The sequence below is a fragment of the Sturnira hondurensis genome, unplaced genomic scaffold, assembly GCF_014824575.4.
Source record: "Sturnira hondurensis isolate 20B ecotype Veracruz unplaced genomic scaffold, ASM1482457v3 Scaffold0004136, whole genome shotgun sequence".
NCBI classification, from domain to species: Eukaryota; Metazoa; Chordata; class Mammalia; order Chiroptera; family Phyllostomidae; genus Sturnira; species Sturnira hondurensis.
The window spans coordinates 20,258,490-20,276,229 of NW_028076767.1; the positions used below are offsets into that span (position 1 = coordinate 20,258,490).

Sequence of the window (17,740 nt, forward strand, 5' to 3'; positions counted from 1 at the left end):
TTTGGCTAATAGATATCCTGGAATTATATCCCGCATATTCAAATTACTCATTTTCAACTATATGACTTTGGCAAAAGAAACAAAAGAAAATGATTTTTCCCAATCACAACACTATTTTTATGAGGTTCACAAAATTATTTGCACTAAGACAAAATATATCATAGTGAGATTAGTAACTCAAGCTGTCTTAATTTTTATGCCAAAAACTTTTTCAGCCCTGACTGGTGTGGTCAGTGTGGTGAGTGGCGACATCATCCTGCAAACTGAGAGGTCTCTGGTTTCATTCCCCGTCAGGGCACATGCCTGGATTGCAGTCCAGGTTCCTAGTTCGGGATGTGTGAGAGGCAACCAATCATTGTTTCTCTCCCTCTCTTTCTTCCTCTCTTCCTCTCTCTCTCTAAAAATAAATAAATTAAATCTTTAAAAAACTTTTTTAACATATATATTTCAGTTTTCAATTGTTGTATAACAAACCTCCACACACTTAGGGGCTCAAGACAACACCCATTTAACTAGGGGGTGATCACTTCATATGGTATATAAATGTCTAATCACTATGTTGTACATGTGAAACTGATATAACATTTTATGTCAACTGTAATTTAAAAGTTAAACATCTTTAGCCCTGGCTGGTGTGGCTCAGTGGATTGAGCACGGGCCTGTGAGGCAGGGGTTTGCTGGTTCGATTCCCAGTCAGGGCACATGCCTGGGTTGCAGGCCAGGTCCCCAGTAGGGGACACATGAGAGGCGGCCATACATTGATGTTTCTCTCCCACTCTTTCTCCTTCCCTTCCCCTCTCTCTAAAAATGACTAAATAAACTATTAAAAAAGTTAAACATCTTTAAAATAGCTAAGATAGTGCCACACTACATTAAAAAACACCTGTATTTGTTAGTTCACAGTTCTATAAGTCAGAAGTCCAGGCACCGCTTATCTGGGGTTTCTGCTCAGGGACTCAAAAGGCTGAAATCAAGGTGTTAGTCAGCTGTGTCCTTATCTGAAGACTCAACTAGGGGAAGTTTGGTTTACAGGCTCCCTCAGGAATTCATTTTCTTGTGGTCATGTTACTGAGGTCTCCATTTTCTTGCTGTTAGCTGGGGTCCACTTTTGGCTTCCAGAGATTCCTCTTGGGTCCTTGCCATGTGGCAGCCTCCATAACATGGCAATTTGCTCCTAATGTGGGAGTGTTAGGCAAAAATACTGTACACTTTCCACATATAGGCTTTATAACTTTTATGCTATTTATTATTGTACACATATGCACATACAATCAATATTTCTAAATATTGTTGAATATACAGAAACATGCGCTGACACATTAGCTCAGTGATCTTGGACTTCAGCAGGCTGAGCCCAAATTTCCTCATCTGTAAAATGGGGATAACAACAGTGTCCATCTTGGAGGGTTACAGGCACATAGTAAATGCTCAATAAATACAAGCTGCTGATTAGTCCTGCAGAATAGGGAGGCTCAAAACACAGGGAGATGAGGTGGGTGAGTGGACAGGGTTCCGAATGAGGGGAAAACTACAAGAGTGAAAATCACAGAAGCAGGAAGACTGGCAGTGGTTTGGATATGATCATTTGCACAGGTGTGTGTGTGTGTGTGTGTGTGTGTGTGTGTTTTGTGTGTATTGACAGACCAAGCAGTGGATGAGGGCAGCTTCATTCACTTCCTGTCAGTACTTAATAAATGCTTACCATGTACCAGGTACTATGAGATGCCTGGACAGCAGTATGAATTGCACCTGAAGGAGGTAGGAAGGCAAGGAAAAGGTGTGAGCAGAAAAGGGCAGTGCTCTGAGCTTCAGGGAATCCATTTGCTTCTAGAAGACTGGTTGGGAACCCTACTGCGGAGGGAACCCTGCTGTCCACTCTCTTCCCCTCAGCCTGAAAGCTGAAGGGATGCAACCATTTCCCTTCAAAAGTTCCAAATGTGGGAATTCATACAGGGCACTCACACCAAAGCAGCTTGCTTGTGTGCTTGTCCACACTCACAAGCACATCCATGGAACACCAGAGTTACCACTCCACCCTCACACCATGAGCCAGTGGGCTAAAACTAAGCCAGGCCTTTGGCTTCCTGCCACCTGCCTCCTCTTCCTGAAATGAATCCTGTACTGACTGACCTTCAGCTTCTCATTATCTGAGGCATTAAGCACCATCCTTACAAACCCAGATGCTTGGAGTTTGATACTGGAGTGCTGTTTAGAAAGCCTGGAGCCAGCCGTGTTGCAGATGGGAAACTGAAGCTCAGACAAAGAAAGTGATTTGCCCCGGGCCAGGCAGTGAGCCCAGGATTCACAGAACTGTGACTGAAATCTGGATTTACTGACAATCAGACTATGGTTTTTCCTGGTATGTCGGCTGATGGCTCGGCTGCTCTATAATTCTAAGCAAGTACCTTGATTTCTCTGTGTCTTAGTGTGCCACAGTTTCTCCACACAGTTACCTTCAATTCAGACATCTCTGGGTTGAACAGCAAAGCTTTTTGAGTAAGAGTTCAGGGGATATGGCCCCTTGTTAAAATATAGGCTTATCTGTTGGGGGGATTTGGGAGTATGTTTAAATTTAGGTGGCTCTACCAATTCAATCCCCCCCCCTTTCTCAGTTTCTTCATCAGTAAAATTGAGGAATAATATTACTTATATTAGGGGATTATTGTAAAGATTAAATGAGTTATCAACAGGCAAGGGCTCAGAACATTACCTAGCACGCAGAAATACCAATAATATCATCAATAGTACTGGTTTAACTCTATAAACCTAGTAGGGGCTTGGAGGGCTCTGTTTCTGGTGATAGGGCCTTGCTGGTTTTGACTCAGATTCTAAGCTACCCATTTGGCTTCATCTCAGCCTTGCCCTCTAGAGGGAAAGTGGGGAGGGGGGGAGCGGTGAGCCAGTTCTCCAGCAGGCTCATACCTTTGAATGCATGCAAGGTCCTGTGAAAGACACACCCAGGCTGATATATCTCTGTCCTTTGAAGCAGGAAGGCACCAAGCTATCAGGGATCCTCCAGGGCTTGGTAAGGGCAAGGCCAAGGCCAAGGCTCAAACAGGAGTAAAAGGGTGGCCTCTTGACCTTCAATCCTGGGGCCCACAAAATCGGGCAAGTGTTTACGTCTGCGCAGGGAGTTCATATGTGTATGTTTGTAGATGGATGCCTTCATGTGTTTTCATAGCTGCACATGTCTATTCATGTATGTACACAGGAGTGGCACCTTACATCTGATTAAAAATGAGACTCCAGGATCACCCCCATCATGATGCTCCGACTCTTTTAATGGCCTCCAGGTCTAGACGGGCCCAGAATACTATGCCCACTCTCTGGGGCCAGTGTCAGCTGATGGCTCTGCTGCTCTATGACTAAGTAAGTACCTTGATCTCTCTGTGTCTTGGTGTGCCACAGTTTCTCCACCTATAAAATAAGGAGTTGGATGAAGTGAGGTCTGACGTTTCCTCCAGTCCTGATGACAAATCTCTTCAGTGTAGAGGGACAGTCCCAGGAGTTTCAGCATGGGACTCCCCTGGGCCCCAGGCCCCTACTTCCATTGGTATCTTTGACTCTGCAGAGGAACTGTGAGCCTCGGGATCTGCCCTAGCAGCCTATACTGGGGTTCAGCTAAGGTTGGGTACAGAATCCAGGTCATTTAGGGTATCAGAATATATGCCAGGAATGCCCTTCTGTAGGCTTGGGGAACCAGAATCCAGCCCCCAGTGTCAGGGGAGAGGAGCCAGGTGTAGACTTCTATGCCAGCCACCCTTCTCAAGCTGTAACTTCTGAGCCTTTGATTAGAGTCTACTACTCTAGGCCCAGCATAGGCCAGGTCAGGGGAGAATATGGGCAGAGATTCTGCCCTTGAGATGCCAACCATTCACTTGGGAAGACACACAAAACACACACAATTAGTCATCAGTTTCTGTTTAGTGAACAAATAAATGTCCCAAGGAAGCTCTGTACACATGGGTGGGGACAGGGAAGGCTACCTAGAGGAAGGAGGGGTGAGTAGAAGACGTCTACTAGTAGCAGACGTCTTGAAGACGGGAATAATCTAAATTCAGAAAGGCCTGAAGAGGGCATTCCAGGAAGAGCTTGAGCAAAAATGTGCTGGTGGAGAGTATTGAAGAGAAGACGGTGAGGAGTTTGACCTTAGCACAAGGTACAGGTAGGAGAAGAGGAGGTGGGGGGATGAAGCTGGAGAGAACGGCAGCTGGATCATGAAAGGCCACGAATGCTGTGTTAAGGAGTGCGGTACTTTGGGAACCACAGAAGATTTTAGAAGAAGCAAGTGGTGTGACAGGAAAGGCATGTTAGGGATTATTTAGTTTAAGTCAGCAAGGAGGTCAAGAGAGGGTATGAGGTTAACAGGAAGTAGATGTGATGGGCAGAGGCTCAGGGTTGCACAGATTGAGGACACTTTGGAAACACCACTCCTGGGGCCTAAACATGGCTCTCTCCTCCCCCTGGAAACCTCTGGGTATTTTTTCCTGGCTCCTTCTCCTAGTTGCTAGGGCTAAGGAGTCCCTCTGGGGTTTCAGACTAGGCGGAGACAGGATTTTCTCACCAGATCATGAAGCCCTGGCCTAAATTGCCCCGTGCCTCCTGTTGGGACAGATGGGCAGCTCTCGGACCCAACCCCACCAACCCTGCTTTGTTAAGAGTCCAGAACCTCTGGCCCTGGAGATTCTGAGGATGTGTATTTGTGGTCTCTCTCTATGCATTTCTCAGGCCATTGGGAGACCTGGAAGCCTAGAAAATAGGATTGGCAGAATCCTGAGGATGGAAAAAAACTTGGACATGTTAAGCTTACAGATAAGGAAATTGAGGCCCAGAGAGGTAATATGACTATCTTGAAGACATACAGCAAGTTTGAGGTAGTCAGGAGTGGGCCCAGGTCTCCTGGAGAAGGCTGAAGCACACTGGGATTTAGACAATCTGGCACACATAGAGAGTGGAAAGGGTCAAGGCCAGAAACTATGGGCTCAAATCCTGGCTTTGCTATTTACATTAGCTTTGCAATCTTGGGAAGTCACTTGGGCTGTGTCTGTTTTCTCACCTTGGAAATGGAGATAATACCCAGCTTTGGCAACTGTTGTGAAGATCAAAACACATTAAGTGCCCGGCACTTGGTAAATGTTTAATAAATGTCAGCTAGTAGTCAGTCAGTGGCAACAGTAGGTACTCAATAAATGAATGCATATTGAATATGGAAGGCAGCTATGCTCACCACTATACCACCAATGCACATTATTGAATATGAATCCACATGCTAACAGTAAGATTTGTGAGCCTCATTTTACCTGCACACAAATCGGGATTAATAACCAATCCCTGTCATTTCTCTGTCCAGCCCCGGTAGCAACAGATTAAATAAGGTGTGTAAACTTCCACTACAGAGCGGTCTCTAGGTCAATGTTTACTCAGCCCCAGGCAATTCCTCTCCAAGTCCTACTCCCTAAAATTTCCCGTCAGCAAACCAACTTCTCTACACTCCCAGACGCTGCCCCAGAATAGGTGCTTGCATCCTATATCCAAGTCCCCCAATCAGTACGACTCAACTGCACTTCTCAAAACTGCCCAGCTGAGGAAAAGTGGGGTGGGAAAGCAGAGAACGTCTAGTGGTGAGGAGGTGAGACAGAAAAGGGAGGGCGAACGGGGAGACAAGTGGTGGAAAGGATGTAGGTTCACGAACATGGCGTGGAGTTGAGTAATACAGACTGGGGGACTTGGGTATAGGATGCAGGTGAGAGGATCTGGGGCGCAGAGGGAGGAGTGAGGGCTCTGGGATATGAGAAAGGAGAGCAGGAAGACAGGGATCCCATAGGGAGGAGTTGGACCCTTCTCACTGAGAGGTCTGTGATAGACGGTAGACCCAAGCTCCCAGCAGTTGTCTCTCCGGGAGGTGCCCCGTGGCTCTGAGTTGGGCTCCCAGGCAGGAGCTACTAACCAGAGAAACAGTGGAGAGGAGGCAGGGAGGGGGAATCCGCAGCCTGGGATTGGTCTCCGCTCCGCCCGCTGGTGACGACGGGCGGGCGGGCCTCTTTGTGACGTAACAATCAGCTGTTTGAACGTTCCAATTTGTGCTGGGAGCCCAGCAGCAGCGGCTGCACACACTCAAAGCCCCGCGGGCGAGAGCAGCAGCCACCGGCGTCCAAGGAGTAGCTCCGCCGCCTCCTTGACCAGTCCCCATGATGCGGCCTGGAGTGTGATCAGCCGCCGACCCCCGGCCGTTCCGCTGCACAACTACCTCAGCGCTGCCCAGCCGGCTGCACCGCCCGGGTACCCAGGTGAGTTCCAACCAGCTTTAGTCGGGGGGCTCCCTGCGCCCCCAGCTTCTGGGTCTTTGTTTGTCTCCGCCCGCGGCTGCGGGGGCGCTTTCCCGTCTCCCGATTGGCTGCTGCAAGCCCGGTAGACCGTGACGTCTCTCTATTTGCATTTGACATTGAGACGTCACTAAGGCCGGCACCGCCCCCTCTCCCTTCGGGTCTCGTGTCCTCCTCTGACCCGGTGGGCACTGTGTTGGGGCTGCTGGGCTGTTGGGTGAGGGACGCTGAAAGGCAGAGGGGCCCGGAGGGGCCTTGGCAGTTTCCTGGGTTAATCCAGAGGCTGGGGTCAGACCTCTGATCACTGACTTTCTCCTTGCGACTGGAGAGGGGTTCGGATTGTGCTGCTGGGTCTAGGTTCGGGGCAGGGTGGAGGTCGTCAGGAGTGGAAGGGAGGCCTGGAGCTCCAGCTCCAGGTCGTTGGGGCAGCGCCAGATGGTGGTGGAATCTCCTCCTTGTGGCTCCAGGCTCCACACCCCGGGGTCTAACATAATGACATCATTCTAATCCCTGATGTGTGCAGCTACTTATCTGACTTCACTCCCAGCCCCCAAACTAGGGGTTTTAGATGCCATTTCACAGAAGGGGAAACTGAGGCCCGGAGAGGAGATGTGGCTTACTGGTGGTGGTCCTAAATGAAGCCAGTTAGGGTCATGCCTACTGAGTGAGCAACAGATGCATTAGCCATGGGCACATGCCTAGTAGGAATTCAATACAAGTAAAAAGTTACATATCCTCCTGTGACTGAACACACTACAGTGGGTCCAGTACCCTCCGAATCTGATAGGGCTCCTAGGTGTCCTCACTCCTGGATTTTTTCCAGGAGTTCTTTGGAGATTGGGTCCCGTTTTGTGACCCTGGCCCTCACTCTGTTCTTTGAGTCCCAGAGCCTAATAAAATTGCTGTCTCCCAGCTGTTTTGACCACAGAAAGTTGAGTCATTGGCTGCATCAGGGTGTCTCCAGGGCTGATTTTAGGGTGGGGTGGGGGTGAGAGTTTGGCCCATCATCATCTCCCCAAGCCCCAGAGTTGCCGGATAGAAGGACATGATCTGGCCTAGTGCTAGTAATTACAAGGTTTGTGCTGCCCCTCTCTGCTCACCGAGAGGGGCAGGAAAAAGGGTAGGAGAAAAAGCTTCTGACTTTCTAAGTGGATGGGCCTAGAGGCTGGATGGGCTTTGCTCAAGGATGGGCTGGGGTAGAGGTGGCTTTGGGCTCAAGTGCTATTCTGGTCACAGCTGCTGCATGGTTCTCCCTGGAGCAGAGCTGGGAATGTGAGAACCAGGAAGTTGGCAGGGCTGGGAAAGAAAATCCGGGAGACTCCCCAGTGGTCATGAAAGGGGCAGGCACTGGCTGGCTGGTGCTGCTGCTACTCTTGGCTCTGTCACTGACTTGCTGTGTGACCTCGGGCAGGCAGCTCTTCCCCCACCCCCAGCTTCCCTTACCTCAATCTGTTTGTAATTTGAGGAGGCCCTGAGCAGGCTCTGGTACACAGTGGGTGCTCTAGCAAATGCATGATGAATCTTGGTATCAGGAACCCCAGACCATTTCATAGCTGGGCAGAGGGGGTCTGAGGGGAGCAGTGGCTTGATCAAGGTCTGATTCATGTCTGGCTTCCCTATCTGAATATTTTGGGGGGTTATTTGCTGAGGTTTTTCTGTGTATGCCCTGGACTGGAAGCTCAGTGACCTGAGGCTCCACCTACCCTGCCACCATCTAGCTGTGTGCCCTTTAGATAGATTTACATCTTCTGATCCTGAGGTTGTGAAATGGACTGGGTGAATATGATAGTCCCTGAAACAACTCTTAACTTCGTTTTCTCAGTGAAGTAGTAGGTCCTTGGAAAGTGGGGGTTCCTCATGAAGGCCCCAAACTTCCCTCAGGCCAACTTTCTGGATTTTTTTTTTGTAAATGAATCACTGACTCCTCCCTGTGTCTACAGATGGGCTGGGTTATGTGGCTGGTGCTGGGCAGCTACTAGGGGTGGCCCAACCTATCACAATCCCCATAGATCTCCCACCAGGGAAGCCAGCACCCAGGAAACATTTCCTTCCGGAGCTCACTGTGTGGGTCTGGAAATGTGCAAATACACTCAGGGTTGGAGCTAAAGGAATTTTCTGGCAATTGTGAAAACATTCTCAGGGAATGGGAGAGAGCCACAAGCACATAAATACCCCCAGGAAGGTTAACAGTAAGAGTAGAGTGTCTTCAGGGAATGTATTGGGTTGACCAAAAAGTCCAGTTACATTTTTTCCCCATAAAAGAGACATTTTTCCTTTTCACCAATAACTTCGTTGATTTGGACATTTTGAGTATGTTGGCTATCTCCGGCTATTGGCTTCTAGTGGGTAGAGGCCAGGGGTGCTGCTAAACATCTTCCAATGCATAAGACAGCCCCACAGCAAAGAATTATTTGGCCAAAATGTCAAATGTCTAGTACCAAGATACTCTGTAAACCACTTTTGACATGTTCAATGAGTTACAGCACCTTCTCCATACACTGCACAGATCTTATCTTATGTGTTTCAGTTGTATTTTTCTTTTCTTGAAATAATAAAGCACAATATGCAAACATGTTGCTTATTTTCTTCCCTCTTCAATATTAAAATGGCTGCACAAAAATTCACCAATTTTGATAAGTTTTTAAAAAATACACACTGATATGACAGCTGTCACAATACAATATAACAAAATTGTTTTTGAATGAAGGTAAAGACAACTAAGCACTACTAGAACCATCTCATGGAAAAAATGTAATGGACTTTTTGGCCAACCCAATAAATATGGACCCTTCCCCAGGGAGTTCTATAGGAAATGCAGAAACATTCTTCGAGGAAGGTGACAAGTGGCTCAGTAGCAAAACTATTTATTGACCATCTTCAGGGGACAAATGTAGAGGGTCACGCTTTAGGGCCTACATCTGGTGGGCCCTGAGCCCAGGTCTAGTCCTGAGGTAGGCTGAGGTGGGGAGAGGAACACATCTATAGCCACCTCCTTGGTGTCTGCATTCCTGAAGCAGGGGGTTTTCTTCCTCATCTTCACCCAGGGAAGAGCTGACTGAGGCCTTGAGTCCTGGTCTAACCCTCAGTGCTGATCCTTAAGGGCTCCTGGGGGTGTGATAGCTCCCTCCCTCCACCATCACCTCCCAATGACCTGTTGTCTCTCTGTGGCCAGGCAACCTGATCTTCCTCCTAGCCAGGGATGCTGCCCTTGAGCAGGAGCTTGGGAGTAGGGGGTTAGAAGGGGAAGGACCTGTGGGAACAGGATCTTCCAAGCTCATTTCACAAACAGAACTGAGGCCTGTGCAATCAAACGTTTCTGTGGGATTTTTTGCTAGCCAGCACTTTTCAGACCACGCAGGCTCAAGGAATGGTTCTTAATGTCTGGGCTCAAGTAGTGCTGTTTAGGAAATCATGATGAAATCCAGGGTTCTTTACCCCAGAAAAATGCATATGGACCATTTGGCCCTTGGCCACCAAGTTAAAAATGCCTAATTCACAGACACCCAGCAAAGGCAATGGAATATAGTGATTATGGGTGCTGCTTTTGGGCAAGTTACCTTACTTCCCTTAGCCTCAGTTTCTTCACCTGTAAAAGAGGAATAATAATTATACTCACTTCCTAGAGTTGTGAGGATTATTACATAAGGCAATGTAGGTGAAGTGTTTAGTATAGTACCTGGCACATGAATGTTAGCAATATTATGATAATGATAAATAATCACAACATAGGGCAATTTCTTCCCTGCTTGGCGAATCCTAATTACCCTTCAAGGTCCAGCTTGAATGTTCAATCCCCTGAAGACCTTCCTTGGCAGAGGATGGTCATATATACCTCTCTTTCCATGTTCCTAGAGCATGCAGTAATATTAATAACTAGTTGATTAAAGGGTACTGTTATAAGCTCTTTGTGTTGGGCTCCTTTAATTCTTATTAGAGCCTAGAGGAGGATACTATTATTTGCTCATTTAATTTTTATAAGGGCCCAGAAGAGGTTACTGGGGCCCTTATAAAAAAGAAAAGTAAAGCATAGATAAGTTAAATAACTTCCTGAGGTCACACAGAAAACAGAAAAGCGTAAAAACAGACTGACCTACCAGAAAGCACACATACTGCAGAGTTTCCTGAAACCTCCCTGCTGTACTCTGATCTGGTATGGTGGCTTGGGGTGGTACCCCAGGCAGGAATGGGGTGGACTTCAGTCAGTGGTGGCTCTGACTCTTCTCTATGCCTGTCAGGTTTTTGCACTGCTATAGGACACCCCCCTGAGACCGCTTCACTCCCACACCATGTTCCAGCGACTCACCAGCCTCTTCTTCAGCAACCCCCCGCCCCCTGAGGACCTTGACTGCCCCCAAGCCTTCATCTCCCAGGAGGAGGAACTGGATGGCTGGCTCATCATTGACCTGCCGGGTGAGGCCTAAGTCGGGGACCAGAACTATGACTGATTACCTGGGCCTGTGAAGGTCAGGTGGCCAAGCAGCAGAAGGGAAAGGAACTGCTAGGCCCAGGATTGGGGAAGGCCTGCTGGGCAAAATGGGGCTCAGGCAGTGACATTGGAGGTGGGGTAACATCCCATGCAAGCCCAGGCCACCTCCCGGCGGCTCAATGTTGGGGCCCACACCTCAGGTACACTAGGGTGGCAGGTCGAGGCTTCTGGCTTGTGGGTGCCCCTTTGAGCGCGATGGACGGGGCCGAGGGTCTGACTAACGATGCCTTTTCTCTCCCCGCCCCCTGTGTCCTGTGTATGTGTGTCACTCCTCGCTGCGCCACCTCCCCTGCATGGCGCCCCCTCCCGCGCCTCGTAGACAGCTACTCGGCTCCATCCAGTCCGGGGGCCGCCCCTGCCCCTGCGGGCCGCCCTCCACCCGCACCTTCCTTGATGGACGAGAGCTGGTTTGTTACCCCTCCCGCCTGTTTTACTGCAGAGGGCCCTGGACTCGGGCCCGTCCGCCTCCAGAGCAGCCCTCTGGAGGACCTCCTCATCGAGCATCCCAGCATGTCTGTTTACGTCACCGGCAGCACCATAGTGCTGGAGCCTGGGCCCCCTTCCCCGCACCCCGACGCGGACCTGCCTCATGGTGACCTTAGCGAGGATGGGTGAGCAGCGGCCGGGGTAGAACGGAGTCCTAGAGAGGGGTGTCTAGGAGGCCAGCGTCTCTGCCTGGAGGCTGGGCGAGCAAGCCCAGGTGCCCACCCCAACTCTGAGGGGGCGGGGCCTTTAGAGGCCAGTCTTCCAGGCAAAGGGTCAGGCCTCTCCTGGCCGGGAAGCCGCAGTCTGCCTGAGGGTACAGGGGCGGGGCTTTGACTAGGGAGGGGCGGGGCTAAGAGTCTCAGGAGTGGCTGGAGCGGTAATGTCCAACTGTCAAGGGGGTGCAGCTTCTAGAGGCTTGTACTAAAGGCAAGGGCCGAATTAGAGGTTGGAGTCGAGTCTTTTCCCTGGGGTGTGGATTTTACCTGTCACAGGGACTAGAACCGAGGATCTATCTCCAGGTTGGCTTGGAGGATGGGCTGGTTCCCCGAAGAAGGCGTTGGGTGCCCCCATATGAGTAGAGACAGTGGTGCTCTAGGGCGAAGGTGCGGGGGACAGAGTAGGAGGTGTCAGTGCTCCCCTCAGCCCCACATTGGTCCGGCCCTGAACCTGAGTCCGCTCTGCCCCGCAGGGAGCTGGCGCCGGTCCACCTAGAGCCCCGGGCCCTGCACCATGCAGCCGCCCCTTTGCCAGCGCGGGCTGCTCTGCCGGAGAAGGCGGGCCAGGTACGGCGGCTGCAGCGGGCCCGTCAGCGGGCAGAGCGTCAGGCGCTGAGCGCCAAGGTGATGCAACGGCAGAACCGCACCCGCGAGAGCCGTCAGCGCAGGCCCAAGCACCAGGGCAGCTTCATCTACCAGCCGTGCCAGCGCCAGTTCAACTATTGAGCGTCTACCGGCCGAACCACAGACCCCTTGCTGACCCCTGTCATGCGCCTTCGCCGCAGCCAGTGTGTTGCCCAAGGGGCGCCCACAGCCCACCTGGGGCTGGATACCACAACCTCCCTCCTTAAGTGTGTGAGGTGGGCTGCTAGCCCCCTTTTCAATCCCCTTGATTTCCCCATTCCTGAGTCTCTAATCCCCCTCTGAACCTCTTCCTGCCCTTCACCCTCCTCCTTTCTGGCCCCTATGCCCAACATCTTTAATCCTTCCTCTCCCCTATCTTCTTTCCTTCTGTGGTGCCCATCCCCATCTCTGCACTGACATTCCCCTTCATTCTTGCCCTCCTGTCCTCTACTTCTGGCCCACTCCTATTTCTGAGAGACTCCTCTTCCAGTCACAGATCTGGCTCTTTCCTCATTTTAAACCCCACTTTACAAGCCTCACCCTATCTCATGTTTGGCACTACACTAGCTCCTGCTTCCTTATTATTCATCCCAGTAATTCCCTCCCAAATGGATAGGGGGGGGAGGGGGGGGCTGAGTCTAAAGGTTTCTGTGTTTAGTCTCATCTTCCCTCCTCCCCTGGGGGCTGGGCTCCTTGTAGTTATTTAGGCCTAGCAAGGTAAAGTATGTGGAAGAGGGCTGTGAGATGTAAATTAGAGGGAGAAGGTGGATGGAATCAAGGCAAAGAGGCAGCTTATTGGAAATATAGACAGGACAGACAGGTTGAGAAGCTGTAGGAAGCAGGGCACCATGGGAGCTGGTATTGTGTGCTTGCTCAGAGAGGCCAAACCCTGCTCTCAGGCCAGAGCCTAGAGTCTGCCCCCATTTCCCTTTCCTATAATCCCACCTCCCAAATCCCTTCCTGAAATCTACCCTTCTGCAGGCCCCCGGGTCTAAAAGGCTTAGTACCTTGCCACCCTACCCCCAATATGTCACCCCAAGGATAGAGGCTGGGCAAGGCCCTGCCATTCTGGCCATCTGTTCACATGCCCAAGGTGCTAGAACTAGCTTAGGAGAGATGCAGGCCAGAGGACTTTGAGGCAGGGAAAGTGCACACCCCAGAGTAAGAATGCAGAGGAATGATGCTGGGGAAGACAAGCTGTGGGGTGAACCTACCCCGAGATTGACAGCTCAGCCTTCATCTTGCCTCTGGCTTTATATTTCACACCCTGCTCAGGATGGCTAATAAACACTTCTGGGTAGGAGGCCAGGAGCTTCAGTGTCCCAATCCCCAAATAGTCACTATCCAGGTTCAGGGCCTACAGAGGACTCTCCTCATTTTCTCCGAGTGCTCTCTTCCTTTCTAGGCTGCTGGGGAGAAATGGGTGCCCTATGGTTCCCCTCCCCTTCTCCTCCAGTAAATACCTGGAGGAGGGAACCTGAATCCCTGGGTGAAACCGAAGGAACAGGGGCAGCCAGCTTTGCCCTTCTCATGGTGGGACTGAATTTTGGGCTCAGACACCAGCAACAGCCTTTTGGGATGCCCCGAGTTGCTTCCCTTTTTCTCTTTCTAACTGTCCTTTTCTAGTGTGTGCTCTCTCTTCCTCAAAACTTTTAAGATTTCCTGTTACATACTAACATAGGTCTTCCCCCCTTACTCCAATTCCAGGTCTCACACTTAGGTGAAGGCTTGGAGATAAATGCATTCCCATGAGGGCAAAGGCAGCTGCCCTTCCAGACCCTGTAGCCCCAAGCCTCATGTGGATATGTGGGTAAGGGAGCACCCAATGGATGCTGGGATGGAGACAGAGGAAGTTTTGCTGGGGTCTCCTATCAAAGGGAGTAAGCCAGAGCTACACTAAGAGCTGATCAAAGTCCCCATACCAGTCTCCTAGGGCCGCAGTAGTTGGCAACCTTGTTTCTGTCCCCAGGGTTCTTCCTCAGTTATTACCTAGTCGCTTTTTTCTTCCAGCTACCCTTCAGTCACAGCCAGCTTGGGGTCTTCAGCATTTTCAAGAGCTGAAACTCCCTCCAACTCTTCTTGCTCATGCCTTTGCTGCCAGCTGGGGCCTAGGCTCATCCTGGGCAGTGCCCATGATCCATCTGGTGGGGGAAGAGTAGTAATAGGGCATTAGGCTCAAATTTTAAAAGCCCCTTCCCTACCCATATTTCTGGAGCTCTGTAGTTCTAGAATCTTCCAATCTCATCAACTGGCAGGTTGAAAGGCTCATAGGTTTTTGTACTTTCCTATAGATTCTGTAGCGTTTGAGTGTGGCAATATTTTAATTGTGTATAGATTTCTAAGAACCAACACTACTCAGTCTCCTGCTAGTCTGACTCCTGAAGCATCAGACCTCATCATATTGTATTGACTGTGTATGTGCCTTTCACCTTGAGCATGCTTCAGGATTTTTTTTAAAACCACAGAACTTGAATATATGAGGGAACCAGAATTCACAAAGTCCTATGCAACCTTAGACAGGAGGGGGGTTAGAGAGTCTGTCTTGACTGATGTTTTCAGAGACCCTGGAGAAGTTTGTTCCAGTTTGTGAGTATTAATGTCAATACTACCAGCACTTTGCCAAAACTATGTCAGAGGGACCCGTTTCTAGAGTGAGTCCCAGTTACATCAAAGGGCAACTTACAATAATTCCCCAGTATGTCTGAGTGTTCTCTTCAAGCTGGGTGTCACTTTCCAGCCTTTGCCAGTCTGGCCCCAGCAGGGTATCACGTGTGTATGAGTGCAGTTTGATGCCGTTTTGAAGTATGCCTGCTCCCCAGCTCCTGCCTGTACCCTGATCAATTGCTTTGACCCATGATATCTTAGGTGCAATAAGGACCCCACCAGAGCCCTTGGATGCCTCCTCAGATCCATGTGGCTTTATGTGAGGGGACCTAATGCAGACACACTATAACCCCTTATATCTTCCCACTTGCCCTGCCACCTAGTTCCGAATGGAACCAAGTTGAGTGCATCCCTCTTGGGTGTTTTGTGTTGAGACAGGCTGAAATGAAGAGACTCTGGTTGACCATGTTATAACATGTCAACAGACTCAAGGACACAACCACCTCAACACGGTCATGTGGCATGCCTGTGTACGTGTGTAACAGGATTCTGATTGTTAGACTGTAATGTTATTCCTCTATGGGAGAAAAAATATAAAGAAAAAACAAATAAAAATCTATTTAAAGCACATTACGCTTTCTGCCTGACTAGAGCTAAAGTAGGAGAAGCACTTTGCAATCTTAAGCACAGTATTGGCAGAGGGCATTATTATCAGGTTGGCTTTGGTTCTTGTGCACGTCGTAAGGGAAGGAAGAGGGTAGATAAGCATGCTGGGAACAGAGTTGGTGTGGGGTCTGACTCATAAGAATGAGATCAGAGATCAAAGGTCCTTCTTTCAGAGGATCCTTGTAATGTGAAACATATATAATAAGACAGTTGAAATAGAGATGAGAATAAGAATATGAAAGAGAATCACCAACTTACCCTTTTGGTCTCAGTCATGGGGTTATGGCAAAGGCGAGGAGCTCCCGCAGCGGAAAGGATGGAGTGTATGTCTAGATGCAGGAGACCCAGCAGAAGGCTGAGACCCAGACCAAGACCAGAACAGAGCTCCAAGCACCTGAGTCCCTGAAGGTAGGTAGTGGTTAGGATGGGAGGGAAGTAGCTGGCTTGTCGACTACACATTTTTAGATAAGAATTGAGCCAGGGAAGGAAAAACATGGGCATGTAGATGGTAAGTCACCCTTAAGCCTGATGCAGATGTTACAGAACTGCCGAAGAGTGAAATGTCATGGACATTTTTGAAGTATATAACATATATTTTTGTGTGTGTATATATAAAACACATACTGACTGCTTTTATGGGGAACCGCCACGTCTAACCACAGAACTGGACTGAAGGTGGAAAGCTGGACTAGACTGGGCTAGATTCTTGATGCTGTTACAAAGAACCTTGCTGGTCAGGCTGGGCTCATCTCTTGAATGAAGGCGGTATAAACTGTTGTTTTGGAGCAACCCATCATGTGCCTGGAGAAGCAGTTGTATAAGGTGGAGAAAAAGTGCTACCTGGGTTGCTGATGACTTCCTGTCCCTCGAAAATCCTGGGTGGCCTTTGATCCTCTCAATTGTTATTTGCAATCAAAAAAAAAAAATCTGACCGACATATAAAGTACCCAGTACAGTGTTGCATGGAGCTAGTTTCTGGAAAGCCAAGTATGAGTTGAGTAAGCAAGAATGTTACAGCTTCCTCAGCTTGCCAGGTACAATCAGGACAATGTGGGATTCTAGTTCACGAAGGAGGCTGTTCCTATTCATTCATGATCCAAAGAAAAGGGCTTGCTCACCCTATAATCCCCCACCAATAACATACGTTTATGTTCTAGGACAATGACATTTATTTAACACATTCAGTATTTCACATTGTACAAATCCTTAGATTCTCTTTATTCACTGGTCCATTTCTACAACAAATACATCCAAAACACTATATAATAAAATTATTTACACTTCCAGATGAGACGATTCCTTTTGCCCACTCCACCCCCCGCTACTGCTATCCACACAGTACTTCCACAGCACAATACATCATTAGAAGATCTAAAAATGCTTACCCTGTACTCTAGGCTGCTTAGGAAATGTGAAAACTAGTAACAGAATCGCATTAACTCCTCTCAATACATGGCAACATTTTAGAAACCTTGAACTTCATCAACACCAAAAGGGTTCAACAATTCTTTCCTCATTGCACTTTATGAAACAGGTTGTAGGGACTAGGAAAAGGGCCACATTATTAAAATGACTAGCTGTACAGAAATGGATTTTAAAAAGTCACAGCTGAAAATTGCATTTTGTAAAATTCACACACATTTACAAGTATCAAGTCGCTGTCCAGCTTGTTTACTTGGATTTTCTTCGCTTGGATTGCACCGCACTGGTTATGTCTGTGGGGGGGGGAAAGAAGGATATGATCAGGTGAGGCAACTTTTTTTTTTAAAGATTTTATTTATTTTTAGAGTGAGAAGGGAGAAAGAAACATCAATTGGTTACCTCTTGCACTCTCCCACCTGAGGACATGGCCCACAGCCCAGGCACATGCCCTGACTGGGAATCTGACCAGCTATCTTTCAGTTTGCAGGCTGGCACTCAATCCACTGAACCACACCAGCCACGGCTGAGGCAACTCTTCATAGCAATGCCTTTTAGACAGTTCGCAAGAACACAGGCTGATCTAAATGGAGCTCTGTTGGCTATGAATCTAAGGGCCTCAGAAGGAGCACTCACTGTGAAGAGGGTCTCGGGCTTCTATAAGAAGAAGGTACAGCCTTGTGTACTAGGGCCTGGCAACTGGGGAAATGTGATATAGGTGGTGGGAAATTAAGCACAGGTACCTGTTTGGAAAAGTGGCAGAATGGGGAGAGCATGTTTAGCTAGGCAGTTAACCCCACAATCCCCATCACCGTTCCCATCACCCAAAGAAATGATAGACAGACTAACAGTAATTTTGTTGAGAAATCAATGAGCAATGCTAAACAAGTGAGTAAATTGTGCCAGGGTACAAAAAC

General features: G+C 49.0%; 2 protein-coding genes across 9 annotated transcripts in view; one reads left to right on the forward strand and one right to left on the reverse strand.

Moving 5' to 3' along the window:
- The first annotated feature begins 6,042 nt into the window (after window positions 1-6,042).
- TP53INP2 (tumor protein p53 inducible nuclear protein 2) lies at window positions 6,043-15,366 on the forward strand. Of its 2 annotated transcripts, XM_037043907.1 has the most exons (5): window positions 6,043-6,287; window positions 7,211-7,255; window positions 10,559-10,733; window positions 11,129-11,420; window positions 11,984-15,366. In XM_037043907.1, exons 3-5 carry the CDS (start codon window positions 10,610-10,612, stop codon window positions 12,234-12,236), a joined length of 669 nt encoding a protein of 222 aa, XP_036899802.1. In that variant the 5' UTR covers window positions 6,043-6,287; window positions 7,211-7,255; window positions 10,559-10,609; the 3' UTR covers window positions 12,237-15,366. The 2 variants fall into 2 exon arrangements, with proteins under 2 accessions (XP_036899802.1, XP_036899801.1); XM_037043906.1 differs by lacking the exon at window positions 7,211-7,255.
- Window positions 15,367-16,549: 1,183 nt separating this feature from the next.
- The window catches only part of NCOA6 (nuclear receptor coactivator 6), a 97,114-nt gene continuing 95,923 nt past the window's right edge, over window positions 16,550-17,740 (reverse strand). For all 7 annotated transcript variants that reach the window (XM_037043912.1, XM_037043911.1, XM_037043914.1 and 4 more), the window contains one exon: window positions 16,550-17,119. In XM_037043912.1, coding sequence (XP_036899807.1) covers window positions 17,076-17,119 — 44 coding nt within the window. In that variant the 3' untranslated portion in view covers window positions 16,550-17,075. The remainder of the gene's footprint in view (window positions 17,120-17,740) is intronic.